Genomic DNA, 12,258 nt, shown 5'->3' with positions numbered 1-12,258 from the left:
CTTGACTACTGGATTACATGGCTTGATTACTTTTTGACTCTCAGCAAAACTTATGGTTACAAAAGTAATGTGATACCCCCATGCTCTGCAAGATTCCTGGGGGTTCCAGGCACTCACCGAGGGTCTGTGTTCCTTTGGAGAACTGAGACATGGCAGATAATGTCATAGCTTGCCTTTAAGAAATATGGTTTGTTCACCTATTTATACCTTCAGTATGTCTGCAGGAAGTCCAGATCTTACAGCATGTTCATTTGAGGAGGGGTTTGTCTCCACAGCAGTGCAGGCAGCCTTCAGCCAGCCTGCCCAAGATGGATCCCAGTCTTTCTTATTCCTTCTTCCCAGAACACCCAGCTAAAAACTCTCTTTCGAAGGCATTGTTATCTCTTTCACACAAACCAAGGAATGTTGTTAGTGCAATTTCATTCTAGGGTTCTAAACTTACATAGTTGCTGCAGTAGATAATGAAATCAAGAGAGGGACATAACTGGCCTGCCATAAATTCAGCAGTCTGAATTTAAATATTAAGGTGTCGGAAGACAAATCGGGCGTGTTTTCTCTTCTATAAATTGTCAACTTGCTGTAATAGAGAGTTTATATCCAAAAAAATAAGTAAAGAGCACATTCATGAATGGCACTATGAATGGCTTTTCCCACTAATGCTTTTTAAAAAGCGTTAAATTAGTTAAAATAGCATGTAAAACAGGGAATGGGCACTATTAATTCAAAACAATAGTTTCTGGAAATTAAATTTCCTTGTGCAGATGCAGGCAATATATCCATAAAATCAGTTATTCTTGTGACAGTAGCCCCTGGATAGTATAAATGTCGAGCATGTTATTTTACAGGCTGTTGTCCAGATTTAAAGTTTATGGACAAGAAAATACTTTATATACCTAATTATACTGCAGTAAGAGGTGTATGTGCATCATATATATATCTGTGTGGTATTTTGGACATAATTGGAAACCTGAATGCTCCTCCGTCCTCTCCTCTTACCTTACTGTGAGGAGATCAGAAGCTTCCACTTCTCCATTTAAGGAAACCACAGTTCCCTGAGTTCAAATGTAACAGGGAGCTATGGTTTGTTAGACCAAACCCAGATTAAATCACGGTTTTACATATTGGCTTGTTCCTGAACCATATTTTAACCAAGGGATTGGAGTTATGTTGGACTCCAACCCCCACCAGCCCCACCCAGCATGGCCAATGATAAGAGATTATGGTAATTGTAGTCCAACAACACTGAAGGGCCACAGGTTCCTTAGATCCCCAGAGATGCTCTGGATTGCTTAAAAACAGAAGTTGCTGATCTCCTTGTGGGCACAAAAGAGGAGAAGGTTGGAGGCTGTGGATAAGCCTGAGGCTTGTTCCTGTAGTGGGAAACCCTGGTTTCCTACTGCATCTGAATTGACACTATGTCTGTTTTGATCAGAAAACGCTGAAACCAACCAAAAGCACTTTGCTTGCATGCAGAGATAATGATGTAGTTTTAATATGTTGCTTGTGAACATAAAGTTCAAATTCTAAGCCCACCCAAGTCCTAATCCAAGGCTGCGATAGCTTGGGATCTAAGCCATTAGCAATCAGAAGAGCGGTGAGTCACTTGGCTGCAAAAACTCCATTGTAATTCTAGAGCAGCTTAACCACTGATCAGCGATGTGAGTTTTCCTTGAAAATTTAGAATTGGAAAATACTGGGAGCTGCCAATAAATTAATGACCATTTCTCTATCATCTATTAAGTCTCTGAACACTTGCCACTATGGCTTGGGCGCTGACCCCCTCCGTGACTTCCCTGTTACAGTTGTGTGGCAAGGTTGTGTTGTTTGCAGTAAAATATGTTTCTGCATGTAGCCTTTTATGTAGACAGACATCTGAAATGATTTACTGAGAAGTATGTATACAACGGATGTCTTTGTTGGGGGCTGTGAAACAACACTTAAACATAATTCAGAAGCCACAGGCGTGAATCACTTTAGGAAAAGTGTTGGGTTGTTTTGTTTTTGTGTTTTTTTTTAAAAACGTGACTAGTTCTTGGATAAATATTTGCTTCTTTTTCTTTTCTCATAGGCCTCCCATCCATTTGCTACACTTCCAGTACTCCTGCCCAGATACTGGAAGAAACTGGCTGCCTTTACACAGATCCCCAGCTGTTTGGCAGCAGGCGGGATGGTTCACCGTTAATGATAGACTTTGTCAGTGATACTGAAGGTAAGTTCTAGGTGCTTGTAAAAAAAAACAACCCTGCTTTCTAGCTGCTTTCGTCAATTGAGTTTCACACTGGGTTGTTTTTGGTTGGGTTTTTTTTTTTTTTGGACAAATGGCTTTCTTTAGATCCTTGTTGAGCCTTGAGTGGATCATTATACAAGGGAAATGTGACCCAGGTGCAGGACAGAGAGGGCACTTAGGTTTAATCAGGAGCAATTTGGTCCCTGAAGAGCAGAGGTGGGGAATCCCCAGACCACAGTCCAAATTTAAACCACCAAGCCGCAGCATCTGGACAGAGGTCTAATCAGTCCACATCCCCGTCAAATGATGCTCTTGCATCCCTCTTCCCTTGCACCTCCCTATTTTGTACTGGCCTTACCCCCGGATCAACAATTGAAATTCCCCAGGAGCATTTTGGCACTGTGGTCTAAACCAGTGTTTCCCAACCAGTGTGCCTCCAGATGTTTTGGGACTACAACTCCCATCATTCCTGACCACTGGTCTTGCTAGCTAGGGATGATGGGAGTTGTAGTCCCAAAACATCTGGAGGCACACTGGTTGGGAAACACTGGTCTAAACCACTGAGCCTCTTCGGCTTGCCGATCAGAAGGTCAGCGGTTCGAATCCCCGCGACGTGGTGAGCTCCCGTTGCTCGGTCCCAGCTCCCGCCAACTTAGCAGTTCGAAAGCATGCCAGTGCAAGCAGATAAATAGTTACCGCTGTGGCGGGAAGGTAAACAGCGTTTCCACGTGCTGCTCTGGTTTCAGTGTTCCGTTGCGCCAGAAGCGGCTTAGTCATGCTGGCCACATGACCTGGGAAAACTGCCTGTGGACAAACGCCGGCTCCCTTGGCTTGTAAAGCGAGAAGAGCGCCACAACCCCAGAGTCGTCTGCGACTAGACTTAACTGTCAGGGGTCCTTTACCTTTTTACCGTCTACTTGAGACCAAGTGAAGATGCCCAGGCACCAGGATGGCACTTGACGCCTCCACCATCTGGAGGTGCGTGGCTGGGGATCATTGGATCTATTTTCACACACTTGCAACGCTACCTGTAGAATTCTATCCATTCTATTTCATCTGAATTTCAGAAGCCCAAAGGTTGTATTGAAAAATATGACTTTAGAGCTGTCTGGCCCCAAAATGACAACGAAGCATTCCATTTTGGCAACTGTATCCCTAGTTCAAGGAGCCATTTGGCACTTAGCTTATATATCTGAGTTTCTAACTCTGTACCTGACATTTGGCTGAGTTATGAACTCAGGTTGGCAGTAGGATGGGGGAAAAGGACATGCAGGGTCTCTCCGTCTTTCTCATTAAAAATAATCCAACCTTTCCCTTTTTTTGTGTCTCTCTCTTTCTCTGCCTGCCATCCTTTCTTTTGCTTCAGCTGAAGACCCCCCTTGCAACTTCCACCCCCCGAGCTTCCTCCAGGTTTCAGAGGTGGAAATGAGAGGTTCGGAGGACGTTGCCCCTGGCACTGTGTTACAGCGGTTGATCCAGGAGCTGCGCTATGGCAACCCGAGCGAGAACATGAACCTGCTGGCCATCCAGCACCAGGCCACAGGGAGCGCGGGACCATCCAACCCCACTGCCAGCACGCTGCTTTCTTCTTCCACGGAGAACCTGGTGCCCGAAGACCCACAAATGGTCCAGCAGTCGGCGCGGCAGGAACCACAGGGCCAGGAGCACCAAGGGGACAGCACTGCGATGGAGAAGCAGCCCAGGGGCCCCCAGCCTCAGCAGAACAATGAAGAGCTGCCAACTTATGAAGAGGCCAAAGCCCAGTCTCAGTTTTTCAGGGGCCAGCAGCCCAGCAGCGCCGCTACGGCAGGTTTTTACACGGCTGGAACCTCCTGCCCGAAATCCAGAACGGAAGGGAGGCCGACGTTGGCTCGGGCCAACAGCGGGCAGGCGCACAAAGACGAGGCACTCAAGGAACTGAAGCAAGGCCACGTGCGATACCTGAGCGAGAGGATCATGCAGTTGTCGCTGGAGAGGAACGGCACGAAACAGCACCCGCCTGCCTTGGGGAGAAGCAAAGGGTTCAAAGCGGGAGGGCCATCCCCTCCTCAGTCCACCAGCAAAGGGGTGGATCCAAGGGGGCCGCCGCCAGACTACCCGTACAAAAGCAAGCAGGTAGTCTCCCCGGTGAGCAAAGCTCAGGAGCATGGGATGTTTTTTAACGACCAGCATTCTGGAGTCATCCAGGAAGTGGTGATGCCCTCCTATTCAGTGCCCCAGGCAGCGAGGAGCGAAGTAGCTGTTGTCCGTTATCAGCATCCCCCAGAGTATAGCCTGACGAGGTAATGTTGAATTCCTTGCCATCTTATTGCCTTCTTTTCAAACTTTAGGGGGAGGTTTTGCTTTTTTTCTAAAGTTAAGTAAGACTCCAGACTCAGGGTGGTTTTCAATAGGGCTGGGAGATATATTGATATATCATCCATATCGTGACAGTGGTTTCATAATTTTGGACCTGGCAATATGTTGCAAATCATGATGCATGTGTGTGTGTGCGTGCAATGCAAAAATCATGATGCGCGGAAAGCCATGAAGCCAGCTTTTACATAGCTCCATCTTTATTTCAGACGTGATATTTCAGTACAGTGGTACCTTAGTTTTTGAACAGCTTAGTTCTCGAATGTTTTGCCTCCTGAATGCCACAAACCCGGAAGTTCCAGTTTATGAACTATTTTTGGAAGCTGAACGTCCCCGATGGGGGTTCTGCGGCTTCTGATTGGCTGCAGGAGCTTCCTGCAGCCAATCAGAAGCCGTGCTTTGGTTTCCGAATGTTTTGGAAGTCGAATGGACTTCCAGAATGGATTCCGTTCGACTTCCAAGGTACAACTATATCACAATGTTTAGCTGGTGATATATTGCGATGTTGAGAACCATATGTCGCCCAGCCTTGGTATTCAGTTATGCAGTTACCCTAGTGCAACAACTCTTAACTACATAACATAATCTCCTCACCTACTTCTTTCCCCACATGAACGCTAAACGTGCTCCAGGGGTTCCCTCCACTTTCTGGAGCAGATTTAGGCAGGTTGGAGGGAGAGGACCAGGTGGGCATGTTACATTGTACAGCTCAAAGCCTTTGGCTCTAGAATAATACTGCCCCAAAGGGCAAAACAAACCTTTTGTGTACTGTACTGCTTGTGTACTTTGTAGAAGTGCAGCAGGAGTGTGCTGCTTATTCCTCTTCTTGCATGATTTCCCTCCCTACTCCTCCCCACCACCACAACCCTATCGCCGAGTAACTTCCCTCTACTTGATGTGGTGAACATGCAAATGCAACTGGGACCCAGAGGAGTTAGAATCCCAGGAGAGAAGCATTGGGCAAAGGGGTGGGAATTGCTTCTCCCTGCTGTTTTACCTCTTCGACACGATGCCTTCCTCCTGCTGTCTTTGTAATGGGAAAAGCGTTGGGTATGTTTGTAGGCCACACTCCCAGGTTCAAGTGGGGGCAATGGGCAGTAAGCTCTGTCCACTGAGTTTTTGGATCAGGTCCATAGTGCTTTGCAGCAATGCGTTTCCTGAAATGGCAACCTGGGGCACAGCCCCTCGTGGCTCCTTGGCTGCTGGTGTTGTGTTCCTGGGCGTTTGCATTCCATCTGATCAGCACATGTTTTAAGTCTCTGGCAACAACATACAGAGAGCTGGGTGTGTGTTTTTCCAGCCAGAAAAGCACGGCTTTCAAAAGAAATGCGAAAAGCCCTCTTTATGTAAGCGAGGTAGCAACAAGGGAAGAAGGAAAGGAAAAACAGGGCCAGCTTCGGGTTACAGTCTCAGGAAGTTGTAAGAGGATTCCATCTGCAAGTCTCCTTTCAGACGGAGGGTTTTCCAGGTGTCAGGCACATGGATTCCGTGCGCCTCACGCTCCACTCTCAAGCCATGTGTGCTGAGTGGGACATCTCCGGTTGTGTAAAGACCAAGCCAGACACGACGTCAGGAAATCTGTAATTAGATTTCCTGAATGTGTGTGCTTTTAAGATAAAAGCGCAGTGGTCAAGCACATGCTCTTCATGCAGTTCTCTCCATGGCATAAAGCAGTTGGGGCAGGGGTGGGATGCTTTGGCCCACAAAATATTGCTGAATTAGAAGTCCCATCAGCCTCAACAAGCATGGGCAGGGGTGATGGGAGTTGTAGTTCAGCAACATCTGGAGGGCCAAAGGTTCCTCACACCTCAGTTTAGATGGTAGTAGATTCAGGGCCCCTTTTTTTTTCTTCAGCTGGAACTCAGTTCTGGCACCTCCCAGGTGGGTGCCATTCTAAGAGAATGAGGGAGGTGTTCATGGTGAGTTCTGGCCAAGGTTGCCAGACTCAATAGTGGACAGGACTTCTGTGCCTTTAGTTGCCCTGCTCTCTTTTGAGTCTGGAAACCTTAAAGAGAAACCAGCAGACCCTTTGTTTAATTTCCAAGCAAAGGGTCTGCTGGTTTCTCTTTAAGGTTTCCAGACTCAAAAGAGAGCAGGGCAATTAAAGGCACAGAAGTCCCTGTCCACTATTGAGTCTGGCACCTCCCCCCCCCCAGAAAAAATAGCACGGAGTGTAGTCTTCTCTGCCTGACTTCTTAGAGAGCCTCTGTTTGTCAGAGAAGTCAATACTGGGCTAGTGGGGGAAAATATCTGACCTAGTATAAAACAACTTCCTATATTTTGGGTGGGAGGGGGGTAGTTCTATTAGTAGCATCCGGAGGCGATTTATATCAGGAAATTTATATCAGGTGATTTATATCAAAACACCACTGGCCTGTCTCTGCAGCTGCAATATGATTCAGGGACCTCCACAGCTGTTTTAACCTACAATGGGGGGGGGCAGTCAACGCGGGGAAAAGCAGTATGACACTGAACCTTGTGTCATTTCCATTCATCTGCTCACCTAGGTGAACTGGCAACTCGCCCTAAGCAAGCGGCAAATGGCAATGGAGGTTTATAACAAAAAGAAAACCTTTACGATGGAAATGCTACTTCTTATTTGGTTCAGGGTTAGTTGTTTTAAAATATTCTGTCAAGAGAGACTGGCTATTTGCTGGATGTCTTTCGTGGCGGAGAGAGTTAGTTCTTTCTAAAATGGGTTAGCTTGCTACGGTGAGGTGCATCCGTCGCCTTGTACGGACAGGCTGGGACTCTGCACTTAGCAGTTTATATATACAATCCGAGGGAAAGGCTTCAAAGGCAGATCTGGGACAAATGTGGTTTGTAAACAGGGGAAGAGGCACAATTCATCCTGAAGAATAACATGTTTAATAGCTGCACATCTAAAGGAGCAAGACAAACCTCGAAGAAAGGTTTGCTGGGATGTTCACTTGAGGCCATGGCTATTTCAACCCAACCTATGCAGAATACAGTTCCCTATTTAGTATAGAGAGTACAAGGCCTGCTTCTGTTGTTCTTTTTAGCTATGAGCAGGACTGTGCTTGCCTGTGTTTCCACATGATTGCAGATAAAGTGGTTGCATACACAGTTATACCTTTAAAGCATATTCGAAGCACATATCCCCATCAGAGAATTATGGGCACTTTGGTTTGTTAAGGTTTGCTGGGAATTGTAACTCTATGAGGTGTAAATTACAGTGCCCAGAATCCTTTGAGGCAAAGAATGTCCTTCAAATGTGTTTTAAAGGTATACAGTACTGTACTGTGTACTCAACCACATGTTGCGGAATTCAGTTCCCCGAGAGTCTCAGCATTCTTAAAAATAAAACTAACCCCACCAATTTCTGCCTGTTGTTGCAGAGGCAGGCTTGAAAATAGTGCGGCAAATTCCCACTGAAATTTCAGCTGCCAGAGAAATCTTGCTGAATAAGCTTTCCTAGTGGTCAGTAAGATTTCCCAGAATTCAGTATTTCTGGATAGAGAACTTGAGAGAAAGTTGTCTCCTGCTCTTTTGTGTTCCCTCCCTTGTCTGCAACTAAAACCTTTCCCCATATTTGTCCCATGCTGACCTCTCCCTTTCCTTACCCTCTGCTTTGTTGTCTCTCCAACTACTGGAATTTGGATTGTAAAGTCCTCGGGGCAGAGACTTTTCATTAAAAAAAAATAAAGTTACTCCGTACATACATAGTGCTATATAGGTGTCGAGTTGTATCAGTACCTAATATTATTATAACTAGTGGGACCTGCAACAAAATGTTGCAGCATGGAGTGCTCCCACCCACTACTTCCACCCTTTCCCATCCCTTGCCCCCAACAGAATCCTGTGGCCGCACAGCATGGTCAGTCTTCATTGGGCTGTTCTCTCCTCCCTGCCCCTCATAATTCCTTTTGAACTTCTTAAAAAGTCTGCTGATACCTCTCTCTTGTGTGCAGGTGGTACTGTTTTGGCTACATAAAAACCCACACTTGGGGAAAGTGTTTCACTGTACATGTATGGCAGGGATGCCTGGTATCTACTGGTAGATCCCTGTGATGTTTTGGTAGATCACGGTCGATCTCTGGCTCCCTTTCGACTTCGCCGGTAAATCTGACTCCTGCCACGCCCCCTCGCCCCACCCTCCATTGTTGTTTGTACTCAGGAAGGGAAGACGGAGCTCCCTCTGTGTGGCTGTTTTCATCCATTGCGATGTTTTTGCGAGTGACTTAACCCCAACTTCCCTTTCCTCCCTCCCTCCCCCCAAATGGAACTCCCCTCCCCCAAAAAGCTCATGCACCTTAACACCCCCCCCCCCATGGGGCTTTCATCCTCCCAAAAAAGCTCATCAACTGTGAGCTGACACCCCCCCCCCATGGGTCTTTCCATATCCCAAAAAAACTCAACGACCTTGAGCTGAACCCCTAATAAAATGGGGGTAGATCACTGCCAGATTTTAATTCTGAAAGTAGATCGCAGTCTCTTTGGAGTTGGCCACTCCTGATGTATGGGATACTAAGCACTAAGCCAGGGGTCAGCAAACTTTTCAGACCTTGTGGGGGACCGGACTAACATTTTTTTAAAAAAATATGAACGAATTTCTATGCCCCACAAATAACCCAGAGATGCATTTTAAGTAAAAGGACACATTCTACTCATGTAAAAACACCAGGCAGGCCCCACAAATAACCCTGAGATGCATTTTAAATAAAAGGACACATTCTACTTATGTAAAAACATGCTGATTTCCAGACAGTCCGCGGGCCGGATTGAGAAGGTGGTTGGGCCGCATCTGGCCCCCGGGCCTTAGTTTTGGAATCCGTGCACTAAGCAGTCACTTCTGGCAGACTGACTGCTCACACTGCTAGCCATTTCTTTGAAAGCCAATGATCCGATTAATCTGTACTTACCACTCATTATTTCCCCCTCCCATACAGCCGCCAGTGCCAGTCATCTTTTCCATCCCTGCAACAGCAGCACAGCCCAGTGTCCTCGCAGGCCTCCTCTCTTACTGGCCCATTGCACTCTGCCTCTTTGCCACCTCTCTCGATGGCCACGGCATCTCAGTCCCTGCCTGCAACTCCGCCGAGCCAGCAGCAGGAGCAGCCGCTCCCGCCAGATGCCTTTACTATAGTCCATCGAGCCCAGCAAATGGTGGAGATGCTCTCCGATGACAACGAGGCACTGCAGAAGGAGCTGGAGGGCTACTACGAGAAAGCAGATAAACTCCAGAAGGTGCGTGGTGTGGTTGAGTGGGGGACTGGGCTTCGCGTCTTGATCCTCTTGAGTGACGCAAGAAAAGTGTGCTGCGCTACTTGCTGATTGGGATGAACACCACTGCCTGGTTTGGTCCAGAATATGGTAAATTTAGGGACATGTCTAAGTTGGAACTTATACAGTGCAGAGGTGTGGGGCCCAGTAAATGTCCAATTCAATAGCATGGTCTGAGGGCACATGAGGCTGCTACCGTACCTAAGCAGGTCCAGGTCTGGTCAGTGCTTGGATGGGAGACTGCATGAGAACCATGTGAGTGCTGCTTTGCATTCCATGATGGAAGGAAAGTGGGATATTTCACCGAGTATAATGCTTTGATGTCCCTTGCAAGACATCCTTGGGAGAAGAAAAGGCTAAGGAGTACTGTGTGGTGTAGTGGTTAAGAGCAGTAGACTCGTAATCTGGGGAACCGGGTTCGCGTCTCCGCTCCTCCACATGCAGCTGCTGGGTGACCTTGGGCTAGTCACACTTCTCTGAAGTCTCTCAGCCTCACTCACCTCACAGGTGTCTGTTGTGGGGGAGGAGGGGAAAGGAGATTGTTAGCCGCTTTGAGACTCCTTAGGGTAGTGATAAAGCGGGATATCAAATCCAAACTCCTCCTCCTCCTCCTCCTCCTCCTCCTCCTCCTCCTCCTCCACTTCTTCTTCTTCTTCTTCTTCTTCTTCTTCTTCTTCTTCTTCTTCTTCTTCTTCTTCTTCTTCTTCTTCTTCTTCTTCTTCTTCTTCTTCTTCTTCTTCTGACAGTTGGGTGGTGTCTTGTACAGCTCCTTCCAGCAACTCCTGCAGCCAAGCTGGTGCCAAACGAATTACTCTGATTTCCTTCAGGCCACATCAGCGAGGCCGAGGGGGGGGGTCTTGTTGTCTGGGCAGCCCAGGACCTCTAGACACACTGCCCAGGCTTGCGGCCCAGAGAGGTCATTTCAGTGTAGCCCATAACACCAATAGGTATTTGCATGCCTAGCAACAGCAGAAAGTGAACAGTGGTATATAGATATTGGATAATAGGATGTAACGTAAGTTGGGGAAACTGCTTGACTTGGTAGAATTCCCATGACCAGCAATGGCTCTCCATAGAGTTGCTGAGAATTAAACCTGGGTCTGTCTGCTGGATAGCATGAGCTGTACCACTGAGCTCTTCCATTGCTGCAGTCGCTTTCTTCTGTGATGGCTGGGGAGCTGGTTTCCTTCAGCAGCATTAGGATTATTAATGCCTGTGGAGGAGTTGTATTTTTGGCATCATTGTAGGAGAATTCTTCCTGCGGCACAGTGCTAGTGTGAAAGTTGGCAGACATTTCTGGCCACTGCACAAACCTCTCTTTCAAAAGTTTCACGTCAATGACTGACATGCATCCCTGCCCAGCTTTTAATGGAAAGTTGTATGCGCTCCCTTATTCTCTCTCTCTCTCTCTCTCTCTCTCTCCTTCTCATACACACAAACTTTTCAGTTTGAAATAGAAATTCAGAGGATTTCAGAAGCCTATGAGGACCTGGTGAAGACCACCACCAAGAGGGAATCGCTGGACAAGGCGATGCGTAACAAGCTGGAAAGTGAAATCAGGCGTCTCCATGATTTCAACAGGGCCTTACGTGGTATGTTCTTTTAACGAAAGGTCTTTTCATTCCCCTCCCATTGCATTTCTGTTTTGTTCCTGAACTATCAAATTCCAGGTGGCCACATCAGAGATTCTGACCAAGCAAACTGTTTTCATGTAACAACTTTTAGAGGTTATTGTTGGTAGAGCCATTATATATATATATATATATATATATATATATATATATATATATATATATATATATATATTCCTGGTTGAAAAATTATACATACGTCTCTCCCCCCCTCTCTCCCTGCCCACCTTAAATTATGTGGAATGGGCTGCCCTCAATGGATGCCACAGCCTTACTTCAGACACAATGCCTAACCACAGTTTACTGCCACACTACAGGAACAAGCCTGAGCAAGCCTTGGACTCCTTGTACAGCCATGAGATTGAAAATCTTTGCTCCCGTTTTCAGTTAACTTCAGTTGTCTGCCATTTTATTGAAACTGAGAACTGTGGTTTCCCCAAGCTGCCTCCCCCACCTCCTTACTCACATCAGCCTCAGCTAGCATGGCCAGTGCTGAGCAGTGATGGGCTGTCATTGTCGAAGAACATCTGGTGGGCAGCAGAGTGGGGAAATACAGTTCAGGGAAACAAGCCAGGATTGTAAGCCAGATGTTTCTGGATCTCCTGTTGGTCTTTATAGACAATTCACTTTGGAATTAAGTTATAACAAAATCCCTGCTAGAATACAAGGCCTGTTCTTTTTATAGTCCAGCTCCCCCTGCAAATCAATTTCATCTGTCCTCAGGTGTTGCTACCAAATTTTAACAGCTTCAATTACAAGTAAAAGAATTTTTTAAAAACCCACAAAGTTTTTTAAAAAACA

General features: G+C 46.7%; 1 protein-coding gene across 4 annotated transcripts in view; it reads left to right on the top strand.

Moving 5' to 3' along the window:
• AMOTL1 (angiomotin like 1) overlaps nt 1–12,258 on the top strand; it is a 77,578-nt gene that overhangs the window by 39,039 nt on the left and 26,281 nt on the right. For all 4 annotated transcript variants that reach the window (XM_035115554.2, XM_035115557.2, XM_035115555.2 and 1 more), the window contains 4 exons: nt 2,069–2,209; nt 3,594–4,509; nt 9,493–9,790; nt 11,274–11,418. In XM_035115554.2, the coding sequence (XP_034971445.2) occupies nt 2,069–2,209; nt 3,594–4,509; nt 9,493–9,790; nt 11,274–11,418 (1,500 nt within the window). The remainder of the gene's footprint in view (nt 1–2,068; nt 2,210–3,593; nt 4,510–9,492; nt 9,791–11,273; nt 11,419–12,258) is intronic.

Source organism: Zootoca vivipara, chromosome 4 (assembly GCF_963506605.1).
Source record: "Zootoca vivipara chromosome 4, rZooViv1.1, whole genome shotgun sequence".
Lineage (NCBI taxonomy): Eukaryota > Metazoa > Chordata > Lepidosauria > Squamata > Lacertidae > Zootoca > Zootoca vivipara.
Note: the sequence above shows the minus strand (reverse complement) of the source record. Positions and strands in the feature narration are given on the sequence as shown.